At 36.7% G+C, this 17704-nt stretch overlaps 2 protein-coding genes across 2 annotated transcripts in view; both read right to left on the bottom strand.

The window, feature by feature from the left end:
- Positions 1-17704, bottom strand: part of LOC308430187 (arylacetamide deacetylase-like 2) — a gene marked incomplete at its 3' end in the record, with an annotated part of 89924 nt that overhangs the window by 60798 nt on the left and 11422 nt on the right. The window lies entirely within an intron of this gene.
- LOC308430474 (arylacetamide deacetylase-like 2) overlaps positions 15805-17704 on the bottom strand; it is a gene marked incomplete at both ends in the record, with an annotated part of 58068 nt that continues 56168 nt past the window's right edge. Inside the window, one exon of the mRNA XM_080929606.1 lies at positions 15805-16407. Within this exon, the coding sequence (XP_080785732.1) occupies positions 15805-16407 (603 nt within the window). The remainder of the gene's footprint in view (positions 16408-17704) is intronic.

The following is a 17704-nucleotide window of genomic DNA, read 5'->3' as shown; positions in this document are numbered from 1 at the left end:
AGGAAAATGGAATCGTGAAGGTGGAGGAGGACAAAAAGTTGGTGAGCAGAAAGAGGGTGCAAGGATCACAATCAAGTCTGGAAATGCTGTTTAAACATACAGTTATTTCTATGTTAATAAAAACAAACAATTGAATAAGAAAAAGTAGTAAAAAGACCAAAAATTTCTTTGTTCTACTGGCATTTGCAAAGAGTGATTCCAACAGTATGAAAGCAAGATAAAGTGTGAGGAAACATTTGATCATCCTTAAGACTAATACCTGAAGCACAGGTCATTTACAAACTTTCAATGAAATTAAATGACCACTCTTTTCCAATGTACAAACCAACTTAGCTAATGCTTAAATTTGTTAGTACCTCACCAGATTTTAAACATAAACCTCATAAATTTATGTAGTTCTTGTACAGTCATGGGAAAACTACACGTTGATTAAGCAAATACTTGCTGCATCCTGTTACTCAATATATTCAGATTAGATGTAAAGTTTTAAAAGAAGAGTAAGGCTTGTCATAAGACTTGACATTCTTATGTGCCCCTGTAAAAATTCTTTGCTCTTTCTCTTAATCACTTTCTACCAGCTCTTCCATAGAATTCCTGTCTCAGGAGAGGTCCCCAATCTTCCTCATTAATCTATGTGACAGAAGCCATTCCTGGCACTCTACTTCTCTTATGTTGTAATCTTAATGCAACCCTGGGTTGATGTCTATCTGATCACTTGAACATCAGGGACAAAAGTCACATGGATGCAAAGAAGGCTAAGGAGCCTGCAAACAATAGAACAGAACAATTTCTCATATGCATACCAGATGCATCCATCTATTAATTTATTTTGCATATTCTTTTTACACTATCTCCTCTGAAATGCATAGAACTCACAAGGAATTCAATGAATGCTCCCTCCCATCTAGTAAGTTTTTCTTTGTTTACCCTCAAATTTTCAAAATCAGAATTATAATCAATAAAAAGTGTGTTTTCTTTTTGAAAAAAAAAAACTTTTAAACTGTCTTGCTTCTCAAATCACATTTTCCTTTACAGGAAAGAATGACAAGAACATATAAATTAATTTATTTAATGGTTTTAGCAAAACCATAAACATAAACGCATTAAGGGCATGCTAGTAAAATTTATCTCAACAGAATCAGAGAAAATTACAAATGTAAAAGTAACAAAACCTATGAAATTTTTATGGATTGATCTCATGTTTATCTGGATGACTCTCACAAACAGCAGTGAGAACTAATTGGGGGGGGGGTGCTTTGCTGATAGAACTTGAGAGTGAGTTAGGACCAAACTGATAGGAGACAATAACACACACTCCAATATCTCAGTGATCTGCTAGCAGTATAAACACACAGGAAACCCAACAAACTCATTGCTGCTTAGTGACTTTAAAAGCTTTGTTGTAAGAAAAACTCAAAGGTGGTATCATGCAAAAACATCATGGTTTCCAGTCATTGGGAGATATATATTATCTGGCACATTGTCAATCGATCAATCAATAAGCTTAGTCCTCTGTGAAGAAATTTTGTAGATGGAATGAAGTTCTCAAACCAGGGGCCTTCAGATGTAATGACTAGATTAGTTAGCCTAATCAGTAATGTTGTTTCTTAAATCAAAGAGGATTTTCCACTTAGACACAAAACACAAACATGTGAGAATAAGAGGTGAGGCCATCAGAGAGTGTCTTAATTGCCTCTTGTTTTAGTTGGGATCACATGGCAGCCTTTGAAAGAGAGACTTGTATTTAATCAAACAGTCTACAAATGGTGATATTTTGACTTCTTCCTTTCGGATTTTGACTTCTTTTTGTTGTCTAATTGCTCTAGGCAGGACTTCCAGTACTATATTAAATAGGTAGGGGGAGAGTGGACAGCCTTATCTTGTCCCTGATTTTAGTGGGATTGATTCAAGTTTCTTACCGTTTAGTTTGATGTTGTCTACTAGTTTGCTGTATATGCTTTTACTATATTTAGGTATGGAATTTGAATTCCTGATCTTTCTAAGACTTAACATAAACAGGAGTTGAATTTTATCAAATGCTTTCTCAGCATTTAATGAGATGAGCATGTGTTTTTTTTTTTCCCCCTTTGGGTTTGTTATATATTGAATTACATTGATGGATTTTTGTATATTGAATCATCCCTATATCCCTGGGGAAGTGAAATTAATATTAAAATACAAACAGCTTCAGGACAATCTACATTTCCTCCTTTTTATCCAGTTAAAAGGTATTGTTTTCAACTATAAGAATATAACTGTTTCCGTTTTATGATTTATAAGGTATAATACAGCCTTAATATATAGCCTATCATTTTTTCTATTAAATAAAGCACCCTTTTATCTATCTTGAAAGACATCTGACTTATATCTTGGTTTTAGATTGTATGTTATCTGAAAATCACCTTTTGAGATCTATATTAACTTTCTTAATGCCAAACAGCTGGTCTGACATTTTTCAACAATGTCAGAAATCTCATAATGACTAATTTACATGATATTGAAAAGCACAAAGCACAGCTTCCAAAACTAGCCAATATTTAGAGACTGCTGCTGATCACTAGGATGGTCCCACCTCTCTCAGAACTTTGGAGCATCAGTCTTCAGCCTTCTGGCCCCGGATCATATCTGACAGACCTTTTAATGCCGAAATTTGAAGGAGTGGTAATTTTGGCTTGGCAAAGATTATCAGTCAAATGTTCTGCAAAAATGTCCCTTTCTGGACAGTATTGTCTGTGGATGAATGAGGCAGTTCTTGCCAAGTGGCTGTCTCATGGCAACTGCAGCAACTTTATTGATGCTCAATTTTTTCTTAAAATCTAAGAAGGGTGCTGTCAGGAGTAGACAGGTCTCTAGTCAAATGATCTTTAATTTTAAAAAATCTATAAATATCATATTCTGTGGAGTACTATGCCTTTGAACATGATCTATCTATATAAAGCATCTCTGAACCTTTAAGCCTTCACTATTCTTGGCTATCTTAGATTGAAATTATCTTTTTAAATAAGCACCTTTAATGACTCAGAACCATGAACTTCTTATCTAGCCCTCAACTACTATTGTTTAACCAATTAAACACAATGTTTAAATTTTAATTCTATATCAAATTAATTTTTAGTACTGTAAGGATTATAGCCTTAACTTACCAATGAAGATATGACTTAGCTTAGTTACCAAAATAGGATAATGACTGTACAATCAAATCTGGTCAATTCTTTCTTGTATTATTATGACCATTTCTAAAATTTTTATAAAAACAACCTTACAATAACCACTCTTACACCACCACCCCCCCCCCCCCCAGATTCCAGGGAATCGGGTGAGATGACTCATGTTAAGCTTCTTCAAGTTGACGATATGGGGGTTGAAAATTTAGAAGGGAGGGGAATGAAGAAGCCGGACGAGCCTCAAGAAGGAAAGCCACACTGATGGTTGTTGTCGTCTCTGATATCTGGAATCAGTTCAGCATTCTGATGACAAGCTTTACCATCGCAGTACATTCTGTAACGTATATAAAACTCAACAGAAGACATTTTAGTATCAAGAGATATTTTCTTTGATCTTTTAAAATTCAGTATTTCAAGTGGTCTACCTCTATCAAATCTATTCAAAATAACCGTGGAAGGCACATAGAGCCGAATCACACTTTATAAACATGCAAAGACAAAAGCTTTCTATCAAAATAGTGTACCTGTAAGTTGGCAACTAGAGTATCTTGTATCTTATATTCTCTCCCACAGAAATAACATAAACACAAAATTCAACATCATATCTATTTGAAAAAAATATAAACAATTAAGATAATTATAAATCCTAACTAGACCGCATCTGACAATCCATGTGTCCTTAGCGGGATAATTCACTTTAAATGTTGAAAACGATTTTTTTTTAAAGGAATCAAATAATTACTAATCTCTATTTATCTCTCTTTCTCTCTCTGTCTTTGTCTCTGCTTCCCTCCCTCTCTCTCTCTGTTGCTCTATCTTTATCTCTTTATTTTCTCTATCTCTGTGTGTAAAGTCTTGCAGGCCGGCATCTGACTAGCCACATGGCCTTAGTGGGATAATTCACAAAGCAAACTACTATCACTTACAAATCAATAAGTAAGCAATGTGTAAAACCAAGAAATTGGTTTACATGTTTTGATCTGCCTAGCTATCAATCTGGAGTATCAGATCTTTAATTATTAATAACTTCCCTAATATATGTCTGTATATACTCTCTGTGACACAGATTTTTATCAATGAGAAACCTTTGACCTGCAAAAAAATCTCCACTCTCGGAGTCAGTGACTAATTTTATCTAATCCTGAACCAACTTTTTATACATTACTAAACAATTCTGCAAATTTAGGACCTTAGCCGAAAGTACTTTGATCTTTCTTTTCTCTCAGTCTGGGGAAAAATATCTTCCTATTAATACCTAACTTAATATCTGTCTGTTTTGACTCTTTTGATGTACAGGCTCATCATAGTTCCAAACCACTGGTGAAAATTCCCATGTGATTCGGGTAAATTCTTTCTCTCTCTCTTTCACTATCTCTCTCTTTTTCTCTTTCACCATCTCTTTCTTTCTCGTTACCTCCTATCTCTTTCTTTTCCTACCTCTCTCTTTTTCTCTGTCCCTGTGTGTACCAGGATAGCCTGGTTTGTTGCTACAGGACACTACAGACTGTCAGCAAAGACTGTCTCTTTAAGGTTCCCACACTGAGACACCGATTGACTCAAAATGGCACTTGCCACCCCTTACTCAGAAAATAAACACCTTTTAACTAACTCTTAGGTTGATAGATGTAAATCTTTTAGTGGATTCTTGCCTAACATGTTGGTGCACCACCTGTTGCAGTAAATATTAAAAAATAAAAACTGTTTATCTCTTTACCAGTCCTGAGGTCTCACTGTTCAGGCCCGACCCTGATATGGGGCTCCATGAACCTCGAGCTTAGTCTGATCCGCCACCACGGCCCAACATGACCCAACTTGTCCCTGCAACTCTCTTCCCTTGGCAGTTTTCTAGCGCTTGTTCTCTGCCTCTGTCCCAGGGTATTTCTTTACCCCAAAATCCCACATAAACATAACTATATAGCCCGATAACTTTTCACACAGGTTTATATATTCAACTCTCAATCCACAAATCCTCTACACACCAAGATTGCATCAAATAGACAAAGATACAGACTGCCCTTCTATATGAGATACTAGACCTGTAAAATCCTTAGTGTCCATCGCTTTCTAACAGCAATAAATCCCACCTGGATTCAGCTGGTCCTTAGGAAGCTCCATTTCGCCACAGTCTCTAACCTCTGTCCGCTGACCTCCTCAGAGCTCTCTGCCCTCTCCACCTATCTCTGGCATAGTTTAGTTAGGGGAGTTTTCTTCTGTAATTTTTTAAAGATGTTTACTGGCCATTTAAGTTGGGAATCTTTGTTTTCTTCTATACCTATCATTCTTTGGTCTTCTCATTGTATCCTTGATTTCCTGGATGTTTCGCATTAGGAGCATATTGCATTACTTGACTGTTGTGTCATTGTTTTTTATTCTATGTTCTGTACCTAAGATTCTCTCTTGTATCTATTGTATTCCATTGGTGATGCTTAAGTCTATGACATCTGATCTCTTTGTATCTCCAGGGTAGTTTCCCTTTGTGATTTCTTTACTGTTTCTATTTTCATTTTTAGATACTGAATGGTTTTGTTCAATTCCTTCACCTCTTTGGTTGTGTTTTCCTGCAATTCTTTAATGGATTTTTGTGTTTCCAATTTAAGGGCTTCTACCTGTTTACCGGTGCTCTCCTGTATTTATTTGAGTGAGTTATTTATGTCCTTCCTAAAGTCCCTTTTTCCTTACTCATGAGATGTGATTTTAAATCTGAATTGTGCTTTTCCAGTGTGATGAGGTTTTCAAGACTTGCTGTAGTGGGACAACTAGATTCTGAATAGACCAAGCTGCCTTTGTTTCTGTTGCTTATGTTCTTGGATGTTGGGGTCCAGCCTCAAAAAAAGAATCAGACTTCTCAACTAGAAGCAGGAATATCTAGATGATGCATAACAAACAAACACAGACTACTTTTTGGCTACAAGCTGACAGACAATTTTTCAAGGCTTAAAGTACTTTCTACTCCCTTCTCCCTCCTCTTCCCCCATCTCTGCTCTTTTTCTTTCTTACTTGTTTTCCTGAAGCTCTAGGCTGCACACACTTTGCATTCTCTTGCAAGCTTTGTTTTTCTTCTTTGTGCTTTTTTTTTTCCTTTGGACTCCCATACACATACATATCTCTATTCCCCTTTCACTCTCTCACACATTTTTTTCATAGTTTGTATTAGATATTCTGTATTTACATTTGAGAAATTATCCCTTTCCCCCGCCCTCCTCTTATCCCCACTCCCCTTCTATTTGCCTTCATTAAGGTGCACTCCTATCTAATCACCCTCTCCACTCCATTGCCTTGGCATTCCTCTACATCAGGGAAACATGTGCTACCTGGGACCAAAGTTTATTCCACACTGATGCCAGACACTGCAGTCTTCAGCTACACATGCAACTGGAGCCATAGGCCTCTCAATGTGTACACAAAAGTGGGTGCTTTAGTCCATGGGAGATTTGAAGGCTTTGGTTGGTTGATAAAGTGGCTCTTCCCATGAGGCTGCAAAACTTTTAGTAATTTAGGTCTTAGCCATTCTAGCTGGTTTGAAGTAGAATCTCAAGGTTGTTTCGATTTGTATTTCCCTTACGACTAGGAATGTTGAACATTTCTTTAGTTGCTTCTTAGCCATTCAATACTCCTCAGCTGAGAATTCTTTGTTTAGCTCTGTACCCAGTTTTTTAATAGGCTTATTTGATTCGCTAAAGTCTATCTTCCTGAGTTCTTTGAATGTATTGGAAACTAACTCTCTAACAGGTGTAAGATTAGTAAATATCCATTCCCAATCTATTGGCTGCCTTTTTGTCTTCTTAATAGTGTCCTTAACCTTACAGAAGCTTTGCAATTTCATGAGGTCCGATTTTTTGATTTTTATCTTAGAGCATAAGCCATATGTGTTATGTTCAGGAAAATTTCCCCTGTGCCTATGTGTTCTAAGCTCTTCCCCATTTTCTCTTCTAATAGATTCAGTGTACCTGGTTTTGTGTGGAGGTCTTTGAACAACTTGGACTTGAGCTTTGTACAAGGAAATAGAAAAAAATTTATTTGTTTTCTTCTGAATGCAGATTGCCAGTTGTTCAATAAAAACATTTGTTGAAGAGGCGGTCTTTTTATCATTGAATGATTTTAGTCCTTTGTAAAAGATTAAGTGACCATGGGTATGTGGGTTAATTTCTGGGTCTTCAATTCAGTTCCCTTGACCTACCTGCCTGTCTCTGCACCAGTACCATGCAGTTTTTAATCACAATTGCTTTATAATACAGCTTGGGATCAGGGATGGTGATTTCCCCCAGAAGTGTTTTTATTCTTGAGAATAGATTTTTCTATTCTAGTCTTTTGTTATTCCAGATGAAATTGCACATTGCTCTTTCCAACTCTATGAAGAATTGAATTGGCATTTTGATGGGGGTTGCATTGAATCTGTAGATTGCTAATGTCTATTTTTACAGTTTTGATCCTTCCAATCCAAGATCATGGGAGATCTTTCCATCTTCTGAGATTTTTTTCAATTTCCTTCTTCAGAGTATTGAACTTCTTGTCTTACTGATCCTTTACTTTCTTAGTTAAGGTCACTCCAAGTTATAGTCTTTGTGACTATTCTGAAGGGTGTTGATTCTCTACTTTCTCAGTTTTATTATTCTTTGAGTACAGAAAGACTGTTGATTTATTTAAGTTAATTTTATAGCCAACTACATTGCTGAAGTTGCTTATTAGATGAAAAAGTTCTGTGGTGAAATTTTTGGGGTTCCTTAAGTATACTACTTTATCATCTACAAATAATGATATTTTGACTTCTCCCTTTCCAATGTGAATCAATTTGACTTCTTTTTATTTTCTAATTGCTCTGGCAAGGACTTCCAGCTGAATATGTAGGGAGACAGTGGGCAGCCTTGTCCCTGATTCTAATGAGTTAGCTTTTATTTTTCTCTCCAATGTCTTTGTGTGGTTTAGGTATAAGTATAATTGTGGCTTCTAAGAAAGAGTTGGATAGTCTTCCTTCTGTTTCTACTTTGTGGAATAGTTCGGAGAGTATAGGTATTAGGTCTTCTATAAAAGTCTGATAGAATTCTTCACTGAACACATCTGGTCCAGGACTTCTTTGGTTAGGAGGTTTTTGATGACTGCTTTAGCTGTTTCTTTAGGCATTATAGGACTGTTTTTTTAGATGGTTTTCCTGATCCTTATTTAACTTTGATATCTAGTATCTGTCTAAAAATTTATCCATTTCCTCTATATTTTCCAGTTTTGTTGAGTATAAGCTTTTGTAGTAGGATCTGATGATATCTCGAATTTCCTCTGTTTCTGTTGGTATGTCTCCTGTTTCATTTCTGATCTTGGTAATTTGGATACTCTCTTTGTACTCTCTAGCTTGTCTGAATAAGGGTTTATCAATCTTGTTGATTTTCTCAAAGAGCCAGCTCTTGGTTTTGTTGACTCTTTGTATAGTTCTTTTGGTCTCCATTTGGTTGATTTCTGCTCTAAGATTGACTATTTCCTGGCATCTACTCCTGTTGGGTGCAGTGTCTTCTCTTTGTTCTAGAGCATTTAGCTGTCCTGTCAAACTGCTAGTGTATGCTCTCTCCAGTTTCTTTTTGAAGGCACACAAAACTTTAAGTTTTCCTCTTAGTACTCCTTTCATTGCATCCCACAAGTTTGTGTTGTTGTGCTGTCATTTTCATTAAACTCTTTTTTAAAATCCTTATTTTTTTTCTTACTTGACCATGTTATCATTGAGCAGAATATTGTTCAGCTTTTATGTGTACATTGGCTTTTTGTTGCTTTTATTGTTATTAGAAACAAGCCTTAGTCCACTCTGCTTTGAATAGGATGGATAGGAGTAATTTGTTCTCCTTGTAACTGTTGAGGCCTGAAAGTATATTCTTTTGTTTTAGTATGAAATGAACTGTAGATATCTGTTAATTCCAGTTGGTTCACAACCTCTGTTAGTTCTACTGTATCACTGTTCAATTTCTGCCTCCATTGATGAGAGTGGGGTGTTGAATTCTCCAACTATTATTGTGTGTGGTGTAATATATGCTTTAAACTTTAGTAAGATTTTGTGTGTGTGTGTGTGTGTGTGTGTGTGTGTGTGTGTGTGTGTGTGTGTGTCCCTGTATTTGGTGCATAGATGTTCAAGATTGAGGGTTCATCTTGATAGATTTTTTTCTGCGATGAGTAAAATGTGCTCTTCCTTACCTTTTTAAATAACGTTTAGTTAGAATCTCTTATTTGATATTAGAATAGTTATTCCAGCTTGTTTCCTTGGACCATTTGCTTGGAAGGTTTTTTTTTTTTTTCAACTTTTTACTCTGAGGTAGTGTCTGTCTTTGTCTCTGAGATGAGTTTCCTTTATGTAGCAAAATGCTGGATTCTGTTTATGAATCCAGTCTGATTGTTTATGTCTTTTTATTGGGGAATTGAGTCCATTGATGTTAAGATAAAAATGGAATTGTGGTTGCTGTTTCCCGTTATTTTAGTTGTTAGAGATAGGCTTATATTTATCTGTTTTTATTCTTTTGGTTTCCTTTCTTGATTAATTTTTTGCTTTTCCTTGGTTGTAGTTTCCTTCATTGTTTTGAATTTTTCCATGGATCATCCTTTGTAGGGTTGTATTTGTAGACAGATATTGTATAAATTTGCTTTTGTCATGGAATATCTTAGTTTCTCCATCTGTGGTAATTGAGAGTTTTGTTGGGTATTGTAACCTGGCCTGACATTTGTGTTCTTTTAGTGTCTGTATAACATCTATCCAGGATCATCTAGTTTTCATAGTTTCTGATGAAAAGTCTGGTGTAATTCTGATTGGTGTGCCTTTATATGTTACTTGTCCTTTTTCCCTTTTAGCCTTTAGGATTCTTTCTTTGTTTTGAATAATCAAAGTTTTGACTATTATGTGTTAGGAGGAGTTTTTTTCTAATCCAAATAGATTTATTTGGAGCTCTGTGGGCTTCCTGTATCTTCATGGTCATCTCTATTTTAAGGGCAGGAAAGTTTTCTTCTATGATTTTGTTGAAGATATTTACTGTGCCTATTAGTTAATATTCTTGCCCTCTTCTACCCCTATTATCCTTAAGATTCCTCTTCTCAATGTGCCCTTGATCTTCTGGACATTTTGGATTAGGAGCTTTTATGTTTTTGCATTTTCTCTGACTCTTTTGCCTACATTTTCTATGTTATCTTAGGCTCCTGTTGTCTGTTGATGATGCTTGCATCTGTGAATCCTGATTTCTTTTTAGATTTTCTATCTCCAGGATTGTTTCTTTTTGTGTTTTCTTTATTGTTCCTATTTCTGTTTTCAATTCTTTCACCTGTTTGTTTGTGTTTTTTTCCTGTAAATCTTTGAATGAATTTTGTGTTTCCTCTTTAAGAACTTCTATTTGTTCGTGTGTGTTCTCCTGTGATTGTTTAAGAGAGTGATCCACATGCTTCTCAAAGATCTCCATTATCATCCTGTAGTATGATTTCAAGTCTAAGTCTTGCTTTTCTGGTGTGTTTGGCAATCCACTACTTGCTGTGGTAGGAGACCTGGGTTCCGATGTTGCCAGGTTGTCTTGGTTTCCATTGCTTAGGTTCTTTTGCTTTCCTCTTGACATCTTGTTATCTATGATTACATGTGATCTTGTTGTCTCTAACTGGAGCCTGTCACTCCTGTGGATCTGAGGGACCCTTTGCCCATGAAGGAAATTGCTTCTGGGTCTTTGGCTCTTTGAAGGCAAGCAGTGAGTTCTGATTGAAGTGATTTCATTTTGTCACTGTGGGCTCAGGTAGGAGAAGAATTTTGAGGTTGTTCTGGGAGTTCAGCTGTTTCCTGTCAGGTCCTGAGCTTGATGGTGGGCACCCAGCTCTCTTGCTAGTTTGAAAGGGATGTGATCCCAGACGTAACCACCCTATTTATCAATGAGATCACCAGGTGTTCCCACCCCAGACAGCAGGTGAGGGTATGTGGCAGGTTTAGGGCTTATGGTAAGCTCAGGTGGGAGAGTGCTGGCAAGATTTCTCTGGGAGCTCAGCTGTCTGGAGGCCAGTCCTGAGACTTGATGGAGGACACCCTGCCCTCTCAGGAGGCCAAAAAGGTTACACACTCTTCATACACACCTAACACATATCCCACACATACCACACACCCACACACACTCTCTTTTCATGCTCTCACACACTCCATACACACTTCACATTCTTTCTTCATTCATTCTTCACATGCTCTTCTCATGCTCTCTCTCTCTCTCTCTCTCTCTCTCTCTCTCTCTCTCTCTCTCTCTCTCTCTCATGTGTAATTTTATGTATTCTCAAATTTTTTATTCAGGAACTACTCTCAAAAGTTGTGCAAAGCTTATTTCATAATTTCAATAACCTTTTCGTTTCTTGGATTCCCAATATTGGCTTTAATTCATTTTCTAATAATATCTTCAAACTTTCTTTGCAAGTCTAGCATAAATCTCGAACTATCACTGTACAATTATTATATTGTTTGCAAGATGAGAACACACAGCCTGCACCTGGGCCATTAGGACTGTGCTGTGCCTCAATTTCCAATTGTTTAAGAATCATTACATCAAGGAACGTCTTGTTTCACAGAATTCACCAGAGCAGAAGGAAAAAGAAATAGGAAAGTCAGATATAATAGAATAAGTATACATACCAAGGTCAACTTAAAAGTAGTTAAACACAAATGAAATATATAAGTCTTGTCCAGTGTGACATAGAGCTGCTGCAAGGTTAATGAGATGTCTCCATCCTGGCTTACTACAAGCAGTCTCTAATTTCACATGGTTGGTCCCTGGAGAGATATGTCTCCTGCTCCTCAGAGTCCCAGACACCATCCTTTTATATAAGGTGCTGCCAAGGCTTCTGAGATGTCTCCATCAACACCTACTGCTGGCAGTCCCTGTCATGATGTGCTGTCCCCAGCACTTGCACTCACCCCTTGCCATCTGGTTATTTCCAATGCTACCCTGCCCTTGCTGTCTCTGGAGCCTGTCCCTCTTCTGATTCTGGTTGTGTCAGAACTCCTCAGAATCCAGCCTTCTTGGTGATTCTGTGATTTTGTTATCCTGTGATTCTGTGATCCTGGGTGTGTCAGCACTCCAGGGATTCCAAGCTGGAAGTAATCTATGCCTCTTGCTGGGTGGGGGTTTGTGTTTCCCTGGTTCCTGTGGGCGTCCCAATTATTCTGGGTGTAAGGAAAGATATTGTAACCTCAAATGTGATCTTTAATATGGCACAGCTACAGCACTCCTGGTTGTGTCTAATCTCCTGGGAGTAGAGCTTTCTTTGTGATACTGTGATCCTGGTCTTTTCAGAGCACCTGAGTATTAGGCTCCCTCTGAGTATTATTAAGAGTGGATATAGTGCCACTACACCTGGTCTGCTCTGGGTACAGGTTCAGACAAGAAGGAACCTGTTCCACTGCTTGGGCAGGAGTTTCTGCATCCCTAGATCCCAGGAATCCCAGTTACTCTGAGTGTTAAAGCAGTTGTTGCAGCCTCTGCAACTGATATCCTGTGATTGTTAGAGCACCTGTGAGTCAGGCTTCCTCTGGGTATTATGGAAATTGGTGTAGAGACAGCATCCCAGGTCTGCTTAGGGCACATGTACAGACTGGATGGAGTGGATGGACATTTTTACGGTCAGAGTATGGTTGAGAGCCAGCACAAAGATAGTGCTCCTATCACGCCAGCATCTTCTCTCACAGCTCAGATATCACATCCCTCAAGCAGTCCATAGTAAGTGGAAGTGCAGGGTAAATGAGGTAAAGTTTTAAAAAAGAATATTCTTACTTCTCTTATTAAGACTTCTTAGGGAAGATGAGGACAAGCTTGTGATACTAATGTGAGCTACAGGTAAGCTATTACAGCCACCCCTGCCCCAAGATACCAGCACCCACTTAACTTTTCTACATACAGAACTTTCCCTCCCTCTCACTCATAACCATCTGCCTTTTAGGCATTCTCCAAATCAAACTCAAAGCACATTTGGAATGACTTTTATGTCTCCACTTGAGGAAATTTCAGGGTAGAGTCAATGTTGCCTCCTTGATAGATTAGCTCAAGGAACAGAGAGGAACTTTAGACACTCTTCATTTATCTTAGCAAGCCTATCCTGGGATATCTATGCTTAGCTAAGTCACAGAGCAAAGGTCCAAAAGCTAATCGTGAAGTTAGTGATCAAGCATAGAAGGAACCCTCCCAATGGGCCTCTCCCATGCATACTTAACAAGGAATCTGCCCTTGCCTATCTTTCCTTCCTGGATTATCAATGATTCTTTGGGTTCCAATTCACAGTGCTGCTTTACTGAAAAGTGATTATGAAACCACATTCATGTTCTTCAGGAGAAATCTTCACTTAGCTTTAGGATCAAAGCCTATCATCTCATCAGCTCAAATCTCCTATTCTCTTACTCCTAGTATAGATAGAGTATATGACCATGGTACTAATGCTTGCAGTGAGTGACATCCCCTGGAAGTACCATACTACTGTAGCCATTTCTGATTTGTTGTATGTGATTTTCAGTAAGTTATACCAATCCAGGGTAGAATTCTCAAATTCAGACTAAAACTTCAGTACTGTACAAAATTGCAGGTGGTTTCCATGAAATTGCCAAAAACTATTTCATGGAAAGAGCCAAGAATTAAACATCAAGGAATGACAGAACACCTAGCTACAGAGAAAGAGAAGTAATAGATTTATGTCAAGCACTCATATTGGTGTCTCCCTATGTGGGGGGTCTGCCAATGAGGCTTTGGGTTGGTGCTTTATGGGACGCTAGATCCTCACTGTTCCTCTATAGGTTATGTTTAGTTATGTTTAAATACCCCTTCCCAGCGCATCTCCAAGTGTCTTCCTCAAACATCTTCTGGAACAAGAAGCTGTAAACTGAAAGAACTTACATTCCTTTTCCATGTCTTCCTATGTCCTTCTAATTCTCCCTCAATTTGTGATTAATACTTAATAAAGACAAGCAATTTTCATCATCGGGTTTGATAACTTGAAAAATATTTTTCCCTTGCAACAAATAAAACAAGACAAGAGATTTTGCTTATGGTGTTATAGATTCACACACAGACAACAGCAAAGAAACATTCTATCCAAAAGTAGAAACATTCAAAGAATGTTCAAACTGGTCATACAGTCTGGGAAAGCCTAATGTTCGTACCACAGTTTAGTGTCTGAATGGTAAGGAAAAGGCTCATATGGTGAAGACTAAGAAATCAATTTGGTAATCATAGTCATGCTAAAGAAAAGGTCTCAAATGCCAATAAACGCCAATTAAAATATGTCTAGAGATGAGGATTAGATTACCAACTAAATTCAAAAAACATATTTAATATCCATTTTAATCGTTTATTCAGCATTAATAGAAAAGCACAAAAACAGACAAGCAACCATACACAAACAGCACAATGAGAAGGACATCACAAAATTATTCACCAATTTTAATGCATCTGAGTGGAAATGCAGCTATATACGTGTTCATTTGTGCTTACATGAGTAGCTGTTTTATCATCATCACAGGAACAAAAATATGTCTGGAGACACATAACACTCTGAATACAGAGTCTTCAAGTGCACAATGGTTGATTTCAAATATCCAAAAGAATACTATAGATAATTCTATCTGCAATCTATAGCTGACTGGAAACTATTATGCATTAAGAGGCATTGTACCAAAATAAATACAATCCACTTAGGTTTTTATCAAGTTTGATCTTACAAAATAATGAGAAGGCACAAATGTTCAACCTTTAGAAACAGCTCATGATCAAGTAAACTTCCTTCAATATTATAAGAGTTCTTATAAACAAAAGAAAATCAATTTTATGGGGAGTGAGCAAAAATAAGAACTAACTTAATCATGAGCAGATTATGGTAATATATACAGAGCACATGATCTAGAAAACTATATCAAAGTACAGTCCATACAAATGTCATTAAAATGGTACCTTAATGGACTTTTCCTCATTCATATTTTCTTTTCTTTACTCTTCTTTTTACTCATTTTTTTGGGGGGAAAAATGTGTTACTAAAAAGCAGAGGCTGTCCTAGAACTGGCTACATAAACCCACCTGGGCTTGAACTCATAGAGATCTTTCTACCTGAATGCTTATCTGCCACTGGGCTGCTGTAGAGCAATGTGCCAACCAATCTGCTCCTCATGACTCCATTCTATTTTCATTGAAAATTATGTTTTCTCATGCAATACATTGTTTCTTTTTCTTTTTTAATCAATATTCTCTGCATTAACATTCCGAATGTTATGCCTTTTCTACTTTCCCATTTCTCCTCCCCCTCTCATTGCCTCCATGAATGTGCACCCTCTCTAGACCACCCTCTCCCGAATTTGACATATAATGCCAGGAATCTCAAAAAATGTTAGCATGTAACCAAACACATGGTTTCCCAGTCTTCTTCTATTGTTGAATACTCAAAGTGCATTTTTACAACAATTGGTAATTAATAAACATAATGAAATAAGTATCCTCATTATAGCAATATTTCTAAAATTGAATAAGCCAAGTAACTTTCTGAAGCATATACAGTAACTTTTACTGAGATTGAAATATTACTTTATCTATAACTCAGTTAATTTTGTGTCCGTTTAATCTTACAATAGTTCAAATTATCACTCTTGAATTTATTTATTGATTACCCAGGTATATGCTTCAATGATTTACAGATTTTCTTCTAACCAATTAATATACTTATCTCTTATTTTAAATCCTAAATTTAAAAACACTGGAGCCCTGGTGAATGACAGGGCGCCATGCACTCCCTTCTCCATATGCTCATGAGTCACTCGGACACCAACTTTTCTAAGCCGTGAGATGTAAATGAGACTATCATCTCTTAAGAAATCATGTTCACAAGTGACAATGTATGTTAGTGGCAAACTCTGTAACTGGGAGTCATTGACTAGCAAAGGGGACAACCTGCTATCCACAAGTACTGGATAGGAAACATTCAATTTTCCAAGAACTGGTTCAGTGTAAACATGGTTCTTTTTATACTTCTCAGGAAGGAAGTCACTCCAGTTAACAAACTTGAACAGGTGTCTTGACTCTGTAGGCATATGCTCATTTCTCAGTGCAGCCTCGGGTAGCACTTTATCTTCAGTCACATATAGGCACAACAACTTTATTATCATCTCCCTTGTTATAATCGGACCATGTTGATACTCATGATGAGAGGGTGGAAAAGTATCAAGCAACTGTAGGAAAGGATACATCAAGGCTTGTGCTTTGATCCTGTCTTTGAAATTTGGATCATTCTGTAGCTAGAAATATAATGAAGTCAAATGAATTAATAGGTTTCAAACAGAAGGATTTGCCACTTGATTTTAGTTGCCAGAAGTAAATAGATTCATCTGAAACTCTAGTGATTTTTCTCATGAATTTAGTCATTAGTTTAGAGACATTTTATTACCACTCCATTCTCATTCATATAGAAATAAAAAACACACAGTTGTATAAACATTATTTATTAACAGCAACCAAAGAGGAGGGTGATGAGTAACATCTTAGTGAGAATGACAAAATTTTTAATGACATTGGATTTTTTCACATTTATTTGTTTTTAGACACTAAGCTATTATTTTTTTTTTCTAAGTCTTGTTGAACATCTCTGGTTGTTCTGGAACATAGTGTGCTCTTGTTTCTGTCTAGTTTCCCTAAAAGAATTTTTGACATGAGTAATATAATGATCAAAATTGACAAATACAATTAAATACAATTGCCAATACTTACATATAAAATAAAGGCTAATAGAACTTGAAATGCTTAAAAAGGTCTTTAATATTTATCTATGTAGTATGGAGTGATAGACAATACAGAAAATGATTTATGAAAATCAGAAGATCAGAAACAGATATGAAGCCTCTGTTTCTTATCAGAAATAAGAATTCTGAGTTTGCAGCTGCATTCTTTTCCTCTTGTACACTCCACAGCCGTGAACATAGACTGACCAGTTAAGAATGAGAACTTTAGTAGCACCAGCTCCTATAGTAGTTCTGCAACAGTGACATCTGCTGCCAATCTTTGGGAAATTTCAATCTATAGAAAGTGCTCCAAGGCCATGAACTCATAAAGGACGTACAAAATATGATAGAATTCTATGAAATCTTGTTAGCACACCACAAGGCTAACCATCTGACAAAATCTAAATCGTAGTACAGTAGAAGGGAGTTTCTACAAATTCAGGAAGAAAAAAAAATTCCTAAAAGTTTTTTCCATGGTTCTTATTTTTAATATAGGTTTGGAATGGGAATTTTATAAATAACTGAAGACGCTCAGATTAGTAGAAATACCTTGGCAAGCATTATAAAAAAAGTGAGGCAAATCCAAGTGATAGCTCCTTTCTATGTAGCTGAAGTGCTGTCCCCAAGTGAGTTCCCATACCTAACTTGATAAACAACGAATTAAACCTTAATTTAACCTTTTATTTTTTATATTTGCATTTATTAATTTGTTAAAAATTTCATATTATATTATTTTATTCACATTTCCCTCACTGCCCCCCCCTTAGCACACCCCAGATCCACCCCAATCTTTCTATTCCAATGTATTTGTGTTTTC

Source organism: Micromys minutus (assembly GCF_963924665.1).
Source record: "Micromys minutus genome assembly, chromosome: 15".
Taxonomy (NCBI): Eukaryota; Metazoa; Chordata; class Mammalia; order Rodentia; family Muridae; genus Micromys; species Micromys minutus.
Note: the sequence above shows the minus strand (reverse complement) of the source record. Positions and strands in the feature narration are given on the sequence as shown.